General features: G+C 41.3%; 1 protein-coding gene across 3 annotated transcripts in view; it reads left to right on the forward strand.

Annotated features, from left to right (window-relative positions):
• ADCY8 (adenylate cyclase 8) overlaps positions 1–21,048 on the forward strand; it is a 230,034-nt gene that overhangs the window by 172,293 nt on the left and 36,693 nt on the right. For all 3 annotated transcript variants that reach the window (XM_082363043.1, XM_082363044.1, XM_082363045.1), the window contains 2 exons: positions 11,278–11,450; positions 19,309–19,387. In XM_082363043.1, the coding sequence (XP_082219169.1) occupies positions 11,278–11,450; positions 19,309–19,387 (252 nt within the window). The remainder of the gene's footprint in view (positions 1–11,277; positions 11,451–19,308; positions 19,388–21,048) is intronic.

Here is a 21,048-nt window from a genome sequence, read left to right on the forward strand (position 1 = left end):
AGTGAATTAATCCATGTAAAGTGTTTAGAGCAACACCTACCACAAAGTATCTGCTGATTAAGTGTCAGCTGTGATTTATTTACTAAGTAAAAAGTTTAGAGCTTGCACCGTCAATATATATTTATCTCTAAGTTACATACCTATACCACTGTACTAACATACCATGTACATTATGAAACATAAAATAGAAATGTTAAAAAGTGAGATAAAGTAAATGAGTCCAAGTTTTAATATTTTCCTCCCACAGACAAAGGATCATCTTACCCAGGGGTCAGCAAACTATGGCCACAGGCCAATTTCCACCTGCCACCTGTTTTGTAAATGAAGTTTGATTGGGGCACAGACACACTCATGTGTTAGCAATGTCTACAGTTGCTTGTATAATAATACAACGGTAGAGTTGAGTAGTTACAACAGAGGTGGTGTGGCCCACTAAGCCAAAAAAGTTTGCTATCTGGCCTATTGACAGACAAAGTTTGCCAACTCCCAACATCCCATCAGGTGCAGGAATCCCACTGGCCTAAAATGTGGGCATCTGGACTCTCTCCATCACCAGCTACTACAGCAACCTGGTTTGACCCACCATTTGCCATCCTGACATATATGGCCATGCTTTTCTCCCTAAGGATTTGTCTACCAAACTAGAAGGAATCAAACATTCAAACCTTCTAAAAGGCTTAATCTGCACAACCACCTCCCATCACTCACAAGGGTGTGTCCCCAAGCAAATCACTTCATCTCTCTGAGCCTTGGTTTCCTCATCTGTATACCGGACCTTTCCACCTCACCCGTGAGAGACGATTCTCAGGCCAGAAGCAGTTGATTAAGCTGGATGATGTGACATAAACATGAGAGGCTGTCATCATATATGGTATAAAGTATAGTTTATTTCTGAACTGGAGCTTGCCAATTACTAAAAAAGAGTGAAGATATAGGAAACGACCGTGAAGAAAGCCGTGTCCCAACTACGATTTGAGAAGTAGTCTAAGAGGGGAGCGAAGAGACATAGGTTTGTAAAGTGAATGACAGGCACATGCACAAACCATTCCCATCATCTCAAACACCAGAATGCAGTTCTCGGGAGGCTCAATGGGAAGATCTTCATTTTACAATCAAGCCCCTTTATTCTCTGCTCTGGCACAATTGAATGACTAGTCAACTATACTTGCAAGAGCAATCAGAGTATGCTATGGTTTTAAAGGGTCCCTGAGAACCAATTTTCCCTAGAAGTATAATCATCTGTGTCTCTGTATCCTGGCACTTTCTCCCATTTCTCCCCCATGAATTCAGGTCCTACCCAGCCTTCAAGCCTCTCTTTTTCAAGTAGACCCAATCCCTTCAGATTACTTCCTGCCAGCTCACATATCCTTAAGGCATCATCTTAGTACCCTCACTCCATCCTTTCTATAATTTATTTATCTAACTAGAACATTTTTTCCAACCTTTCAAATTTATAAATTGCTTTAAGGAGAAAAGACAATATTGTATAGTTTTCAACATTACCTTAAGGGCCCAGCACAGGACAGAGCCCACAGTCTATTTAATAGTTTTCCTTTAAAAAAGATGGATTTCCAGTGGAGTAGCAGAGACAAGATTTGCCTTGCCACCTGAAACAGCTTAAAAATAAATAAATAAATACATGAAACAATAGTTTTCAAGACACTGGGCATCAGGTATTGAAGGACAGCAATCCCTGAAAAACAAGAAGCAAATTAAGTGAGCCCTGTGATTGCCAGAGCTGTATCTTGCTCTTTTTTTTTTTTTTAATTTTGTGGCCACACCACGTGGCATGTGGGATCTTAGTTCCCTGACCAGGGATCGAACCCACACCCCTGCAGTGGAAGTGCTGAGTCTTAACCACTGGACAGCCAGGAAAGTCCCATGTATCTTGCTTTAAGAGATCTTGTTTTCAGACTGGCTCAGGTTGGAAGAACACACACGGAACCCTGTGCAACTCCCGGATTTGAGGAGACAGAGCCGAGAATCTGGGGGGACCAAGGTGGCTAGAGTTTGTAGGACTCACTACCAGAGAGAAGAGAGTTGCAGAGACAGAGAAAAACTCAGAGATCTGCAGAGGGTCCGATCAGTGCATGCATGTGAGGAAGCTAAGCAATGCTTGGGAAAGAACCATCTGAAAGGATTAGTGCCCAGCGCTCACACAGGGCTGGGAATAGTGTCTTTTCCCACCAGCCAGACTGAAAAACATCATAATTCATGGGACATTAAGTAGAGCAATCGATGAGTCTTGCTTCAGTAGTATACAATAATTATCCCTAGATTATATGCTGCTCTAGTTCTTCCTAAAAAAATCTTAAAAGACTGAAAGTCTAACAAGACTCTTCTTCTTTCTTTTTAAGATCAAACTGTTTATTTTGTGTGTGTGTGTGTGTGTGTGTGTGTGTATTACAAAAATGAAAATCCAATCAGATAACGAAATAAACATATAGGGCAATCAGTCTTTAAGTAGGGATAAATTACTGTAAAAGAAATGAGTCCTAGACAGTTTTCCCTTCAAGTCAAGCATTTTGTTGCTTAATAAACTTCTTGTTTAAAGAAATAATGAGAAATATATTAGAAAATATGAAGTTGTATTTCTATATTGGAAAAGAATGTTCATATCAGCCTTCTTTGTAATAGCCAAAAACTGGAAACAACCCGAATGTCTATAAACAGGTGAAAGGATAAACAAACTGTAGACCAAACATCCAGTGAACTACTGCTCATCAGTAGTAAGAAATGATCTATGGATATATGTGCAATAACATGGATGAATCCTAAGATCATTATGCTGAAGGAAATAAGCAAAAAAAAACAAAACAAAAGTATGCATTTTCATGGTCCCACTGATCTAAAACTCTAGAAAATGCAAATTGATACATAATAGCAGAAAGAAATCAGTGGTTTCCTGGCTTGGGATGTGGGAGGGAGGAATTAATAAAGGGATACAATGAAACTCATGCAAGTGTTCATTTTCTTGATTGTGATGGTTTCACGGACTTATGCAAATACTAAAGCTCATCAAATTGTGTACCTTAGATATATGCAGTTCATTGTAGGTCAATCATAACTCAATAAAGCCATTTAAAAAATTAAGTACAAAGAGGAATCAGAAAGACAGACAGAGAAAGATAAGAGGGAAGCAGAATTACAGAGACTCTGTTAGAAACCTGTAGTCAGAACATTTTGGCTTAAATTGCAGCTCTGATGCTTACAACTGTGGTCTTGAGCAACTTACTGAAGCTCTTTGAGCCTCATTTCCACACTGGGGATAACAACTGTGCCTGCCTCACAGGGTTGTCATGAGACTTAGATTGATAGAATATATGTATACACTTACTATAGTTCCTGGTACATAATAAATGCTCATTAAACATCAGTCATCTTGATGATGATGATGATGATGATGAAGATGAGAGAAGAAAGGGGGGGAGTTAAAAGAGGAAGATAAAAGGGAGAAAAAGCAAAAAGGAGCAAAAAAGCAGGGAGAGAAACAATGAAAAGAGAAGAGAAAAATCAGTGATAAGCAAATAAGCAGATTTTTTTAAATTCCAAAAGTGACTGTGCAAATTGGTGCTCCCCTAAACTCTTGCCTTCATTTCTCTGGTTAACTCCTCAGGTAGGAATCAGAACCTTAAGTGATTTTGAAGGAAAATTTATTCATTGTGGTCTAAAATCCCCAGCAAGTATTCAGGATAAAATTAGATTTTCCCAGGCTTCCACAGTGGCAGTCCCACCAAATAATTCAAACAAAGAATAAGTGTCAAATAGCTCCACTGTAATTTCAGAACTTTTCCTAGTTGAACAGAGGGATCTTATATAAGCTCATTTTGCTTCTACACTGAGCCAATTTTAGGTTATGGCTAAATACACAGAGGAGATCATTTTGTTTTTTCCCAAATGATAATTAATTTTTGGAATTGCCTTTCCCCACAAAGTGCCAAAAGCCGTAATAACACAATATGATCCAAAAAACCATTCCCATCTCACTGAAGCTTAGATTCCAAGGCTTTAAGGACATTAATTGTGCCTGGGAAACAGAATAGGCTTGAATGACAGAGGCTGTGTGGTGACATAGAATGAGCAAGCACTCTTCTTTTGCCATTTACTAGCTGTGTAGCCTTGGGCAAGTCACCTAACCTCTCTGAGCCTCAGTTTCCTCATCTGTATAATGGGATTATTAACAATACTACCTATCTTATAAGATTGGTTGGGTGACAAATAGAGATAATATACATAAAACATTCATTAAATGTTAGCTTCTTCTCTCCCTCTCTTTCTTGAAGACTTTGGTAACTAAGAGTGAATAGTGCCTGCCCAAGAAGAGATCTGAATTTAAGGAAGAAGATAGGGATGTAACAAATTTTTTTTAAAATGCGCAAGACTTTATGCTCTAAACATGAGATTATCTACATAATCATGAGTACACCGTGTGACTAAAAATCCGAACAGGCCACAGTTTCATAGCAATATCAATCTTCTATCAATTATTTACAAAATGGTGACCACCATGAGTTGGATCATTCTCAGGGAGCCAGACCCTTCCAGACCCTCACTTGTTGCCCAGGCCAAGGCAGTGGCCTTGGAGAGCATGCACATACTCAAACAATGCCACCATGGTCCTCTTTGCTAATTGTTCTTAGCTGACAGCATATGCTTCCTAGGTATGTTCAACAATGTCAAGTCGTTATCCTCTGGGAACAAATTTAATTTTTGAAAGTCACCAAGATGAGTGATCTGGCTGGACGTCACTGTTTAGGAATCAAATACAGAGAGACTGCATTTTTGGTGTTTTTCAAAAATGGACTCTGAAGATAATTTACAGAGATCTGAGCTCAGTCATCAAAGATGCATGGTCAGGGTAAGCACATAGTCCCCCAAGGTGACTACGTTGAATTGACCAATAACAGGAGAAGCATCATTCTTATATTTAAAAATATTAGGTAGTGATGTCCTTCCATAAGAAATAGCTATTTGCCTGCTCATTGATTCGGTTTTGCTTCATAGTTATACTGAGTCATCGTTTGTGGACATCATTAACATAGCTATGTCTTTCTGTGCATTATTATGAGGTAAAAATAGCGACTGGAGCTGCAATCCCTTCTAGGAAATAACCAGAAGAGTCACCCTCCACCCAAGTCAGACACAAACAGCACACCTGCTTGTGGAAATTAAATGCAGTTTCAACAGATCTAAGTTAGTAACGATAAGGAGCTAGAGAACATTCATCATTCTTCCTCTCGTATTGGGGAGGAAAGGGTAGGTCAACCGTGGAAACCAGGATCTAGAACAAGCCAAAGCAGAGTAAGATTGCACCGGAGCACCACACACACACAAAATTCCCTTTCCCCTGCCTAACACAACCAGGAAACAGCTTGGAGGGTCAGATCAGTTATCTCCACCCAGCACCCGGGGTGGCCCCAGGTTCGTGCCAGCCTCAGTCCTGGGCCATGAGAGGGGTCAGAGCTCAGGGAGAGGCAGAGAAGCCCTGTCGTTGGCCCGTGTGCCCTTCACCGTTCTGCTTGTACCCAGACTTGCATTCGCAAAGAGTTAGATTTTGTGTGGCTCAGGAAGTTGGAATCTTTTCTTTGAATGACAGTGACTCCCAAAAATTATCTGCTCCCTTTCCTTCTTGTTCTGTGAGTTCATAATGCCACGGGACTTTGGCGGCAACCAAATGGGTACAGACACTCCGGTATATAGTACACATGTGGGCAGATGCTCAAGGCCTTCTTTGAGATATTGTGTAAAATTCTTCTTCCTCCTTCTCCTGTAAGAGGAAAATGTGCACATAAAGCTAAGGTAATTTACGATGCATTATGACAATGTCCTGACATTAGGATGGTGCCTTCCAGCCGGGAACAATGCTTGCTGCCCGGCAGGTCCTCAATCCACCGAATGTAGAAAACCGAATGCGTGATTTAGTTTGTTAAATGCTCACTTCAAGCAAACAGACTATTGCTCCCCTTAGCACTTTGTCAAGACATGGGACTCCAATTTTCTTCAGTACAGACTTTGAAGAAATTCTTAATTTGTAATTTCCCAACTCAATATATCATCTGAGAGAAGAAAACCTTGGGTATTAAGCAGAGAAGTGTTACAGTACTTACATCTTCTGTAAAATGGGCATAAGAGTAACACCTGTCCTTGGGTCATTTTAAGAATTAAATAAGGTGAAGCATAATAAACTCGTTCATAGAGTATCTTGCACAGAACACATGCCCCACAAAATGCTTAGTTATTATTGCATCTGTCTTCCACTAACTTACCCCTGATGCCTAGACATCCTCACTGCCAGGTGATCCCCCATCTTACCTAGAGTTCATCTAATATAAGAACCTCTAACCACATAACATCTGCATTGAAGATGTCAGTCCATCTTCTCCTACCTACATTTCAACCTAGTTACCAAAGTGCCTGTGACCTCTTTTTCTTATTGAGGTACAGTTGATTTACAATATTATATTAGTTTCAGGTATACAACATAGTGATTCAAAATCTAATCCAATTAACATTATTATAAAATATCGGCTATATTCTCTGTGCTGTACAATATACCCTTGTAGCTTATTTAGTTTATACATAGTAGTTTGTACCTCTTAATCCCCTACCCCTATCTTTTTTTAAAATTACTTTTTGTTGGAGTACAGTTTCTTTACAATGTTGTGTTAGCTTCTACTGCACAGCAAAATAAATCAGCCATACATGTACATATATCCCCTCCCTTTTGGATTTCCCTCCCATTTAGGACACCACAGAGCATTAAGTAGAGCTCCCTGTGCTATACAGTTATGTTCTAGTCAGTTGTCTATTTCTACATAGTATCTTTTTCCTAATTTGGGCACCTTTTTTTCCTAACTAGGGCACCAAAGTGCTGATACCCATTACAGCATCCAATCTTTTTATTTTTCTGATCAAAAAAAAAGAAGTGTCAATATTGGGTCTCTTCTTCCCTCAGAATACATAGCTTATCTGTTGCTTTTCTTAAAAGATTGCTGGAAACTTTGCCCAGTATCTAACATTTCTCATATAAATCCTGGCATTATTATTTTTCATCATTAAGAGATCTAGGAAGAAGCAGAGAACCCCATTACTAAATGGGATACAGAGTCCTTGGAAATACAGGGAATACATTTGAATATATTTGATACGGTGTGTTACAATCAGATTAAAGGACATTACAGAGAGCAGTAATTCACTTGAATGCTGTGTCATATCTGTGTACATATTTTGCATTGTTGTAATTATAGTATATATAAAATTCTGTGTCCTTCTTTCCAGTTGTAAATTATTTTGAAAATATTTTCTCTGTTACCGTTTAAATGCTCCTCTCAAAACCTTTGTCTGTGGAGATTTTTATTCTTTGGACTATATGTTTTTTCACTACTGTCTCCTAATTCCCCTCCTCATGCCCCCAACAATCCCTAATTGATGTCCTTACTTCTCTTCTTCCACAGCCTCTCAAACATGATAGTCTCTAAGTTTTAATCTCTCTTCTGTCTTTATTCTTTATATTCTTCTTGGGTGGTGTCTTCCACACCTGTGAGTTCAGCTGAACAATGTGTGTCTCGAGACCCCAAATGTCTTCTGAACCGCACCCTCGTGTTTGTAGATGCTCTCAAGAGTCCTTACTGAATCATCCCTTTGGTACCTGAAGCTTGAGGGGCCTAAAACTGAACCTGTTCCCTTTCCCCCATCCTTTTTCTGTTGTTTTTTTTCTTAGTAGGTTAATCCAAGCTGGGAATCTTAGCACCACTTCTGACTCTTCTCTTTTCCTTGCCTCCACATCACCTTTTATCTCTTAGGTCTAAGCCAAGACCTCTAAGTCTACTGGGTAGATCTCCTACCTTGTCCTTAAATCTTCAGCTTTTCTCCTTTAATTACAATCCATCTTGTACTCTTCCCTTCCACAACCTATTTCTAAAGCACTGAGCTAATGAATCCACTACACACATGAAACCCATTCATGGCTCCTTGTGGAATAAAGTACACGCTTCTCAGTGAAACATGCAAGAGTTTTTGCAATGTGGCTTTGCCTCCTATTCCTGCCTTATCACACCTATGAACCCCTATACCTAGGGTCCATTCAAGGGACACTATAGGAGCTGTGGACCTTCTAAGTTCCTGGGGTAACTTAAAAGAACACAGAAACTATTTGTTGTTTAACAAAAACTTGGGAATTGCATTGAATCCAGCACCCTCCCAAGTGATAGGAAGCATGCAATTGATGGGTCCAGACCCAGCTGAAAGAAAAGGGTTTTCACAAAGCTTTCACAAAGTCATAACACTTCTGTTCTTCTCCCATTTCCTGGTCCCACCCCCACTATTCATTCAAGGCACAAAAGAAACAGATGAGAAGCTCCTAATGTTATTTTTCTAGGGGCCTCATTCCTTTGATGTCTTGTGGTTTACAGCATCACGGGAAGGTTCCGCTTTATGCTTTAAAGTAGAAAGTTGCCTAAACCATGCAAGGCAGTGAGTGGGGTGATTCCTTTCAATGGATTGGCAAGAGCACGCTAACACAATTGGTTGAGGCCACAAAAAGAGAAAGATCCGCTCAACCATTGTGCAAACGTGTGACTGCATTTAGCTGTTACACTTTCAGAAGTCTTGGTAGAGAAAGGAGGGCAGCACATTTGAAACCTGCCTGCCTATGTTACTAGTTCTACTTACGATCAATTGTATGATTCTCTGATGTACCCAAGGAATTCATTCTCCTATAGCTTTGTTCCTTTATACCTTTTAGTTCCCTCCATTCTGTCCTCCCAGAATGTTCTTCCTGTTCCATTTTCTGTCATGTAAAATCCAACCCATCCTTGAGATCCTGTTCATACTCAGCTCTCCTATAAAGCCTTCTCCAAACTTGCTTCCTCCAGACAGAATGTACTCCTTCTGCCTCTGTATTCCCATCACATTGGATCACATTCCTGAAAGGTCATTTTCCACAGGATGCTACCGTTGGCATTTTTGTCTCTTTCACATTTTAGACCATGAATTCCTTTAGACCTGGGCCATCTCTGTGAATTCCCAGTGCCTAGCACCGTGCCGTGATTATGACATGCATGCAATAAATGCTGGTTACATTTTTTAAATTTCACTGTTGTGCCCTCATAAGTTTTTGTTCAAGAACACAATCATTTCAATGACTTTTGACCTAATAAGTGATTCATAATTTGCATTGACAAAGCCATGCATGACCATTTGTTGTGATGCAGGTAACAATGAAACAGGACCCCTCAGATCTATTCCTCTTTCCTCCATTTGTTAAAATGGAAGATCTTGGGAGTTTCTCTGGATGGGGAAAATAAACTCTTAGCAATGAACTTATTATTGCCTTCTCATTTCACTCACAGCTTCCTTCACAGAGGCATCAAGATGAGTTAACCTAAAAATCTTGCCAAGGGAAGATCTTAAAGGAGAGTTGAAGAAAGCTTATCATCCTATTGGAGAGAAGGACATAATTGGATTTATTAGGAAAGGAAGAGACAAAAGTAAAGGACTCCCCGAACACTGGGCCCCTTAAGGGCAGGGCAGTGCCTTATTCATTTCTGAGTCCACCCCGTGCACCATAAAGGCACTGGTCCTTTGCCCTCAGGGGGGAACTTATTCAGGGTGCTGTCCACATTTGTTGATATCACTGTTTGTTGAAAGTAGACCTGAGTGAGTCAGCTTGACTTAAAAAGTCAGCAGTCATGCCTTCAGTAGTTGCTCTGGGATTTCCAGAAATTCTTATGCCTCTGCCCATACAGAAATTGTCTCTTAGTGTAATAGGAGAGGGAAGACAACCAGTTGTTGGAAAGAACCATGCATAACAAGGCTGGAATGGGTTTTAGAAATTATTAAGCCCAGTCTGCCCACTAGAGTTACGTTTACATGCACCGGTTGTATCCAGATATCCTAGGTGCCACTTTCTAGTTATGAGAACTTGAACAATTTACTTAAGCTGTATGAGCCTCAGTTTCTTCACCTGTAAAATGGAAATTATGATTCCCATCTTGACCAGTTACTTTGAAAATTAGAAGAGAAGACAGTGTGTATAAAAATCAAAGTACCGCCACCAAGTGGGCCTTGGATAATGCAAGTTTTATTCTTTTTTCCTACTGGATACTCAGAATCCAAACCTACCATCCAGAATGATACATGGGATACTTCTATAAGGGAAATGGGTTGAGACACTTCCTACAGAAGGCTGAAATCTAGTTGGGCAGATTGACACCTGGGGGCCACTCCAATATTATAGCCCTTGAGTGGTTCCCAACTGGCCTATTGAGCAGCTACTTCTAATAAGGAGTGGCAGGACTTCCTCCGTGGTCCAGTGGTTGACTCTGCACTTCTACTGCACGGGGGACGGGTTCGATCCCTGGTCAGGCAAGTTCCACATGCCGTGCAGGGTGGCCCCCCAAAAAATATATGGACTGGCAGATATTATGCTGGGCTGTGAAGGATTCTATGGAGGAATGAGGCTGTATCCAGAAGCACCTGGAGACATGCATGAAGGCTTCTCAGAGGAGAGGACACCTGAGCTAATGCTTGTGAGAGAAGTAAGGCTTAGTCACATGGATGAAACCTGAGAAACAGGGCACTGGAGCTGCAAAGCACTGAGGCACGGGAGAGCAGGGAAAGACCTATGGGGGAGAGCCAATAGATAGTGAGGCTGGAGCATATGTAGGGATTTGGAAAGTGAAAGGAAATCTGATATATGATGGTCTTGAGAGTTTTGCCATGCAGGAAGGAGAATATAATTTGTGGGAATGGAGAGCAAGGAAAAGACTTCAAGTTAAGGAGTGACATGATCAGATCTGTGTTGTGGAAATATTGGATGGAGAATAATAGTGTGTATTCAGTAGGGATGGGGAGCTAGAAGCTGACAGAGCTGACAGAAAACTGTTGCAAACTGTAGGTGAGAGCTGAAACAGAAACAGGGTAGAAGGAGCAAAATGGATGGATGTGCAACCTATTAAGGAAGTAGAATCTACAGACTTAGGATGACCTGGCTGTGGAAGGTGGGGGAAAAGAAAGGCAACAAAGATGAGAGACCAAGGTTTCTGGCTTGAGGAATGGTGCAAATGGTTCCCCCAAGAATAGGGAACAGAGGTTTGGGCGGTGGTAAGGAAGTGATGCGTTCAACTTGGGACCTGTTGAATTTGAGGATGGCCTGAGACCTCCAGATGGAGATGCTCAGCAAACATCTGTATAAAGAGACCCACTGGAATCCATGACTAGGAGAATGAGCCTCCCACATTCCTGTTGAATCTGACCACCTACCTTCTCTGTTTTCAGTACTTCGTCTTCACGGGGGTGTTGGCCATGGTGACCTGTGCGGTTTTCCTCCGACTTAACTCTGTCCTGAAGCTGGCTGTGCTGCTGATTATGATTGCCATCTATGCCCTGCTGACCGAGACCATCTATGCAGGACTCTTTCTGCGCTATGACAACCTGAATCACAGTGGAGAGTAAGTGCCCATCACTGTGTTCAAAAAGTGCTCAACTTTCAGTGGGAAGTGGAACCATTGGGAAAACGATCGAGGTAGAGTTATCAAAATTTGGGGACTTAAGGAATATCAACATATTTCTTGTTGTGTACACTCTCTGGATTACCAGTTTAGGCAAAATTCCTAGTTTTCCATTTTATCCTGTATATTCATTACAGATTAATTAATGAATTAAAGTTTGGACTAAACCATAGCTCAGGTCTCCCCAAATCTAATAGTTGATGACTCCTTCAACTTTAATAGCTCTAAGATTTGAAGGGTCTGATTATAATTTTGCTGTAGCACTATTAGTAATAGCAGACATTGTGCATTGAGCATTTACTATACTCCTTGCATTTTGTTATTTCTGAAATATAGAAAAATACCAAAAAAAAACTTAGCCTAGATTCCTTTGAGAACAGAGCCTGAGGCAAGCATGAAGTACTAATGCAAACCCAGGGCAGCAAAAGTGAGGGAAAAGAGACGTGAAGAAGAAAAGGATGGGAAGCAAATACAAGCAAATGCCATGCTGTGCTGGCCCCAAGAATTGCGAAGCTGGTGCCTTGGAAGATGCATTCATTTGGCCAATTGAAGCATCTCTGGGTAGGTGATGAGGTCGGGAAGTGTCATAAACAGAGGAGGGGAGAGGGATCTACTGGCTCCTGCCCTCCTCTTTCTCCCATTAGTCACAGTTCATCTCTGGATGTACGTGCTGGTGACATCACTTGGCCATGTCCACAGCCCTTGGGGAAACCAGATCCCACAACTGCCTTATGGAGGTTCATGGGAGCCAGAAGTGATGGAAAGAGCCAGACACTGAGCATGTTGCTGATTGGCCTCGAGGGTGGGAAGCACATTGGTCTCACTGAGACCAGAACAAGTGGCCAACAGGCTGAGAGAAAGATGAGGTCAAGTTAGTTCAAGAAGGGACTTCCCTGGAGGTCCAGTGGTTAAGATTCTGTGCTTCCACTGCAGGGGGTGCAGGTACCATCTCTGGTCAGGGAACTAAGATCCCACATGCCACGTGGTGCAGCCAAAAGTTTTTTAAAAATTAAAAAATGAAAATGAAAATTTTAAAAAAAAGCTAAGATAGTTCAAGAAGCCTCAAAATGTGCTTGATGCTAATAATGTGAACATCTATGAACCAACCCCTGGAAATAAACAATGCTAGCAGTTAGTCATGTTTCTTTCTGCATTTTTAAAAGGATAAGGTTATTTCAGGTATTGTTGAAGTTCCCTTTCCCAGCATTATTCTTTTATCCTCCTCCCAAGAGTCAACATCTAATGCACTTAATATATATGCTTCCCATCCATGTGTTTTATATATATTTAGTTTTGTCTGTATTATAAATTATTTATAAAATTCTTGTGTTGCCATGCAATATTGTATTTTTTAGATCCATCCAGCTTCATATCTACAGATCTGATTCATTTTTTTTTTTGAATTTTATTTATTTTTTTATACAGCAGGTTCTTATAAGTTATCTATTTTATACACATCAGTGTATACATGTCAATCCCAATCTCCCAATTCATCCCATCACCACCACCCACCCCCCACTTTCCCCCAAAATATGTTTATCCTTTGACCTATTAAAAGGTTATCAGTACTTCAGTGATCATCATTGAAAATGTCTCCTGGAGTTTAGATCTAAAAGCACACTAGCTGGAGTATAGGGTATCTGCATTTTCCACGTTTTAAAATATTGCCAAATGGCTCTCCAACAAGATTGGAACAATTTCTCTTTTACAGGCAGCGGTCCTTGTAATTCTTATTGAATTCCTGAGTGAAAATTTTATCTCATTATTTTTGATAGTAGTTCCTCGATCATGAGTAAATTTGTGCATCTTTTTTGTTGTTGTTTATTGACCATTTTCGGTAAACTTCCAGGTCATATCTTTTGCCTGGTTTTTTATTAGGTGGTTTGCCTTTTTCTTACTAGATTTGTAAAGGTTCTTTATAAATTCTAGGTAATTCTAGGTAATTTGTGTCTGTTAAGCATCTGCATCATCCACTTTGTATCCGCTACCCTATTTAACCCTCACAGCAACCATGTGAGGAACACAGGCTCAGAGAGGTTCAACAATTACCCGGGTGCACATGGCCAGTAGGTAACAGATCCGGATTCAAACTCAGGTCTTTCTGGCTCCAAAGTCCATGTTTGTAAATAATGCGTACATCTCTCTTAAATCAAGATGAAGGATCTCACACCATATGCCCAGGGTTCAAAGAAAGTCAAAACAGTTTCAAATTAGGTAAAATAGTGCCAAGAGATGTCCCATGGCCAAGCAGAAGCCAGCACAAAAGGCGGCCAAGAGATGTATGAACCAAATAGGCCACGTTTGTAGTAGAAATAAAAATTAAACCATCTAAAATCTATTCATTCAGAGGAAAACACAGCATTAATGGAACAAGCCAGGGCTTTGGCTTCAGATCCAGACTCTGTTGCATTAGAAAGTCTCTTCCCAACTCTGGACCTCACTTTACCCATCAGTGAAGTGGAGTAACTACACTCTGGTACGGGACTGCGTGAGGCTCTGATGTGCCTGGCACATAGTATGTGATCAGTGTCTGTTCATCCCTATCCCCTCCTTCATTTTTAGGAGAAAGGTTTAGTTCTGAATTCTGTTTTGAGGTCTTAAGGAAAAACTGGTAGTTAAATTGTTAAGCAGGATTGTAAGAGTAAAGCATAAGCCTAAATTCATTGCTGCTGACATTCAAGTGCTTTTCTCAGCTTCTTCCTGACTCAAGGTCAGTTATCGGTTAGTCTTGTATTCACTCACACTCTGCTATCAACAGAATTAAATGAATAAGGAACGGAAGAGCTCGTTCAGCCTTCCCTGTCAGCTGCGTTGTAAGTCAACGGGTCAGAAGTCAAACTGTGGGTCCATTTGGCAGTCACGGTCTGCTCATGCTGTTGGAATTTAACCAGCCCTGTAGGAGCTCACATTGGTTCAGGGCATTTCTGCTGGTTGTTCCTGAGGGTCAGGTGCCCGGGAAAGTACAGGGAACCTTGCTCAGGGCAGCCTCGCTGCGTCCACACGGAGATGATCCCAAATACTCAGACTCTCTATCGTCTCATGAGGCCCCTCCCTGACAAGCCCCTGTCTCCGTGGATGACTGAGCCCAAAACAGGGGAGGCACCCGATTTCTTATCAGTCCCTAAAGATTCATCCTTCTCAGCGTCCCTTACAGGGAAGACTATATCATGACATTTGTGAGTACAAGTTTAGGAGCTAAGCCACCTGTACTCAAATGCCATCTCCACCATCAACCAGCTGTGTGATCTTGAGCCAATTAATTAAAAGTGACGACCTCTCTAAGCCCTGTTTTTCTCATCTGTAAAGTGGGGATGATAATAGTTCCTATGTTGTAGGAATACATGAGACGTCAAATGTGATCATGGAAACTTAGCACAAGGTCTGGCATAGCATAAGCGCTTGATGAATACTAACGATTATTATCAGACATGACCCCTTCTATACCACAAATACTGCTGTTCTAGAAATATCCCTACTACCATCTCTGGACTGCTGTACCCTACCAGATCCCCCGGCCTGCACTCTCAATCCACCCTCCTCAAAGCCGTCAAAGCCACGTGGTCAACACATTATCCTTCTTAAAATCCTGAAGGGTCTCCCTATTGCCTCTAAGGAACAAAAAGTTCAACCTGTTTGTCAAGAACGTCCAAGCTCTCCCTGGAGTCCCATCGACTCCTCCAACCTTATCTCCTGCGGCTCCGCAGGTCACCATTTATAGCCCCTATTCTAGCCACAGGAAACCACGTGCCGGTTACCAGATCCTGCACACACCTCCCCCACCAACCCATCATACTCAAGGCCCTCCCCCCTCAGGGAAGCCCACTCTGATCATTCCTCATTGTCTAATCTGTGCACATAATTTTTTATCATTGCACTTATCTCTGTCTGTTCCAATCATTAATTGCCATGTCTTCCTCTTCCATTAGAATAGGAGTTTTGAGGGCAAGGGCCATTACTCATGTTCATATTTTTGGCACCTAGTGGAGTATCTGGCAGCAGGTGTCCAATTCAATGTTTGTTGAATGAAATATGAGATGAATGAGTGACTGATAGAAATATTATTTCATTTAGAATCATATTACACCATTAGTTCACAGTAAGCTAAGTTTCATCTATCTACAACCCTATGATTTTTGCTCACCGTTACCCGTAAACTTTGTGTTCCCCAACCTGTAAGAACAATTTGCTTTCGGACTTGAAGTGTCATACCTTTGTTGTGGGCTTTGGTAGGCCCTGCAGATTCGCAGATGAATAAGACACTATAGGGAGCTTAGAGGCAAGTATTTATAAGTACGTGCATGTGGGAGGGCATGATAGCTACAGAAAAAGCATCGTTGAGATCTGGATTGACAGCCAGCCTTCACCATTCACTAGATCTGTGAGGTGGAGTGTATCGTTTAACATCTGAGTCTCAGTTTCTGCTTTACTGGAATAGGGATAATAATATTTTAAGTGTTGCTATGACAATTAAAGCAGGCAATGTATGCAAAGTGTTATTAGAGGTATGACAGAATCAGCGCTAAGCAAATGCAGTCATTAGTATGGCAACAGAATAAAAGATAAATTCAAACTGGCTGGTTTATTTTGGGTTTCATGAGGGGAAATGGGAGCTAATAGCTACATTAAAATTTGGCTTCAGATGCTCAATGGCTAACGCTCCGAACTTGGTGCCTGAGATGTGAATTCTCATCCTGGCTGGGACACAAATCAGCTGTGTGACCTCAAGCAAGTGCCTTCTTCTCTCTGGGCCTCGGTTTTCAACCAATAAATGAAAAGGCTTGCAAGGACTATTATATTATGTATGGTACACATAATATGGAATTGGATGAATCCATTAAATTCACATTGTAAAGTATTTACTTACACGGAATTATTTCATAATACATACTAAGTGCAAAAGTAGGTTACAAAACCGTATGAACGATACAGTTCTAAATTTGTAAACATAAATATATTTTTGCATAAAGGAAAAGGAAATGACACTGAGGTGATTCCAAAATATCAACCATTGTTTTCTCTGGGTGGTAGGCTAAAGGATAATTTTTATTTTTATTTTTTTATTTGTGAATTTGTATTAGCTTCCAAATCCACTACAACTAGAATAAGTACTTCTCTAATGATTAACACTCAAATTAAATATGAATTTTTATAAGACATCAGATAAGATGATCTCTAAAGATTGTGGTATCCTTGAGAATCACATTATTCTACATGTGTTTTCACTTAATATGTCCTTTTCTATGAGCATAGGGAGAGGATAGTATTAATTTAGTAATTTTGTTAATACAAATAAATTAGTTCAAAATGTCCTGGGTTTTATGTCTCTGCCACCCAATATCTAGCAGATATTCTACAGATTTCAGCCATTTGGCTCTCTTTGGAATTTCTTCAAATAGTCATAGAAGCTACAAAAAAAAAAAAAGAAAAAAAATCCCTTCTAAATTCAAATCACAATTCTTTCTGGATGTTCTTTGGCCAGGCTGACTTACTGTGCACATTTTGTAGTCTCTACTCAGGTCATATTTTTTTCCATCTGAAATACATCCTGAAGACTCAAAGACCATTCATAATTTTCCTTTACTTTTCTTCCGAATTTGATCTAGCCATCTCTCTATTTTTAGTCAACCACTGCTTTCAAAATGATTCAAGACATGTTTATATTTTCTCTTGAAAGTGTGTTTTAAGTGATAAATTGCTGAGCTTTAAAAAGTCTTCTGCATCACAAAGAAAAGGATATCAGAAGTGCTGGTCAGAGCAGGAGTTCATTCACGAGGAGCTAAGCATAGGACATCTCCCATTCAAACTAAGACGTGTGAACGAGGGATTTTGTTAAATGCCACCACCAGGGGCAAGATGATGTGCTGGGAGCTTTAGGGGGTAAAGAGAGGGAGACATGGGCCACACACCATGCCAAACACGTTACCAAGATTTGGTCAATTAATTCTCACAATTAGGGAGGTAAAGGCAGCTAGAGTCTTTCACAGGGCAACGAACTGAGGCTCAGAGATATTAAGTGGCTTGTCCAAGGTCAAACCACTGGTCAGCAGCAGACCTGAGATTGGAAGCTGGGTCTGCATGACTACAAAACTCATGACTTTTATTATTTTTTCGGGAGTCCACAAGCTTCAGGGGCCAGAGAATTAATTGACATGAAGGAAAGGGTGGTACCGGAATGTGCCTATTCCCCAAAACAAGCACTGTGGTGACTGTGAATGAATGAATGAATGAATGAATCCTAGTCCCTAAAATTCTGGATTGACAATACATGGCTCATTCTTCACTTCAACACTGGTGGCGGACAGCCCTAATAGATCTGAGTCTGCGTGTGGCCTCACTTGGTATATGATATTTACTTATCCTCCCTACACTAGAGGCCTGTTAACCAGCTAGCTAAGCAAGATATATGTCTCATACCTATAGAATGCATCCCACCTTTTCCTCCCAAAGTCTTATCGACCTTTAATATTCAGCTCTTGAGTCTTCCCTGAATATCCAGCCTGGGTTACTTTCTCTTCCCATATATTCCCATGGTAACAAGAGTGTATCCTTACTAGGCAGTGTATCATGTTATGAAATTATCCGTCTGTTTGGTTCTTTCCTTTTCTGAACTGTTTTGAGGGCAAAGACGATGTGCCTTCTTCAGTTCTGTATCCTAGCATGTGCCTGGTACACAGTAGATGCTCAATAATTATGTGCTTCACTGGAGCTACAAAAAAGAAATATAATAGTGAGTTTTATCTTTTATTAGCATCTGATCTCCAAGGAAAAGCAGATGGAGCTAGGAATTCACAAATCTGAATCTTGTTTCAGCCCACAGATTTCCTTGGTCCCCTGGGTCCCCATGTGCACAATACCTCCCCAAGAGTAAGCACATTTCCATTCCTAAGTCCCTGTTCTACCTGGAGAGCTGGACTGGGGCTGGCCCTGTGTAAGCTGGGAGGGTCTTTTAGCATAAAGCTAGGTGAGAAGCTGGCCTTGGCAGCTGGGATCATGCCCCCATTTCCCTAAGCCCCATGCTACTAATGCTAGTCTCCAGTGAGAATAGAAAAGGGAAAGCTGGAGATTGCCTGGATGCAGCCATATTAATGCCCATTCTACTGTCTCTGAGCACTGCATCTCATCCGTGATGGCCCCATTGTGTCCTTAACCACATCAGAGTTAAGTCACCTCTGAGTGAGTTCTGAGTATATGTATGCTTGTGGTTGGGAAGCTATGAAACAAAAGAGTAATGTGATCTGGCTTTAGTGATAAAAAATATTCTAGCAGCCATGTAGAAAAGAGATCAAAGAGGGTAACAACAGTGCCCAAAATTGAAATAAGAATTTATATAAAAACCTAAGTGTGATTCTTATAGCCCTTAGAACAGGGACTGCCACATAGCAAGTACCTTGCCTGCCTCTTAAATAGGATAACATCTAAAGAAAAAGAGGGGATGTTTGTCTTCACATGGATTTTTGTGACAAGAAAGTATAAGAGCTCTTTGAAATCTAGAAAAAGTGTTTTGCAAATAGAAGACATCATTATTAATGTAAGTTCATTGTCTAGATGCTGGATTCTAGAGTCTCCCAGCAGGTATGACCTATGTGACCTCATACCCTTGGGGATCAACTGAGTTCTGAATTAGCCTGTATGAAAGCCTTACAGAGAAGCCCCTATCATATAGTGGGAGCTCAAAAAACAACTGCTTCTTTCTTTTTTTCCCACTCCGGTCTGAACCTCAGTTTCCTAATGGGCCTCCTTGAAGTCCCTCCATGGTTGTCAATAACCATGCCACCATTTGCATTTCTTCTTCCAACAGAGATTTCCTGGGGACCAAGGAGGCGTCACTGCTGCTGATGGCCATGTTCCTCCTCGCTGTCTTCTACCACGGACAGCAGGTAATCTGACATTTTCCTCTAACTGCCGTTGATTACCTGGCATTTCCCATTGCCGTAAAATTCACCTGAGAGGCAGTCACTCATCTCTGCAATAAAGGACCTCTAGTTGCTTGCAGCAAGTGGTGATTTTTTTTTTCTTCTTTTTTTTTGTTTTTTTTCCTTTGGCCTCACTGCGTGGCTTGCAGGATCTTAGTGTCCTGACCAGGGGTTGAACCCGGGCCCCGGCAGTGAAGGCGCCACGTCCTAACCACTGAACCGCCAGGGAACTCCCAGCAAGCTGTGATTCTTAAAGAATCAATTCCTAGTACGCAGCACTTAATAAAAAACTAAGATGGAGATGATTTGGAGAGCAATATGGTTTTCATTCCCTTTAGGTATATCTCTTTCAATAAAACTATTGTTAAAAAAAAAAAAAGAGCTTTCAATTTCTGCCTGAGGCAAACTGGGACCCCTCCCAGTTCTATTACTATAGGAGTTGTGTAAACTAGGTAAACATTCAGGTTTGGGGTTTTTTTGTTTTAATTTTTATTTTATACTGAAGTATAGTTGATTAACAATGTTGTGTTAGTTTCAGGTGTACAGCAAAGTGATTCAGTTACACATATACATGTATCTATTCTTTTCCCATTTAGGTTATTCCAGAGTACTGAGCAGAGTTCCCTGTGCTATACTGTAGGTCCTTGTTGGTTATCTGTTTTTTTTGTTTTTTTTTTTAAAGATTTATTTGATTGATTGATTGATTGACTGCTATGTTGGGTCTTCGTTTCTGTGCGAGGGCTTTCTCTAGTTGCGGCAAGTGGGGGCCACTGTTCATCGCGGTGCGCGGGCCTCTCACTGTCGCGGCCTCTCTTGTTGCGGAGCACAGGCTCCAGACGCGCAGGCTCAGTAGTTGTGGCTCACGGGCCTAGTTGCTCCGCGGCATGTGGGATCTTCCCAGACCAGGGCTCGAACCCGTGTCCCCTGCATTAGCAGGCAGATTCTCAACCACTGCGCCACCAGGGAAGCCCTGGTTATCTGTTTTAAATATAGCAGTGTGTACATGTCAATCCCAAACTCCCCATCAGGTTTGAGGATCATCCAGGCCAAGGTTCCAAATCCTGCCCTGCCTCCCAGAAATTTGTGGCCTTGGGCAAGTAACTTATCCCCCTGAGCCTCTGTTTCCTCCTCTCTAAAATAAGATAGTAACACCTGACTAGGGCTGTCTTGAAGCATCATTTGAGATGATTGTGTGCAGCATTTTGAGCACTGCCTTACAGAAATAGAGGAAGTGCTTCATCACTGATTTGTCCTGAGTAGATAAAGTGCCTACCGTATCGATGCCACTTCCCCATCTGCCAGGATCTAGGGTGGGCACCATGGATAGCACTGTGCAAAATCCCATCCCTGGCCCCAAGGGTTCCTGTCCCCTGGAGGAGAGCGGACCCTAAATAATCTGGGGGATGTGCTATGTGTGGACCAGACTTGTTCAAGGACTTCAAGAGTCAAAGAAGCAGGAAATTATTCTGCATGGGAGCATTATAACAGGCTTCACCCAAGAGGTGTCACCTGCTCTCCACGGCCGGTACGATTTCTCCATGCAGACTCAGACCATGAATTCAGTAACATTCCTCACCGGGGGAGATTCTCACTTTCTGGTAGAGCCAGGCCCTGTCTGCTTCACT

The sequence above is a fragment of the Balaenoptera borealis genome (assembly GCF_965194805.1).
Source record: "Balaenoptera borealis genome assembly, chromosome: 17".
Taxonomy (NCBI): Eukaryota; Metazoa; Chordata; class Mammalia; order Artiodactyla; family Balaenopteridae; genus Balaenoptera; species Balaenoptera borealis.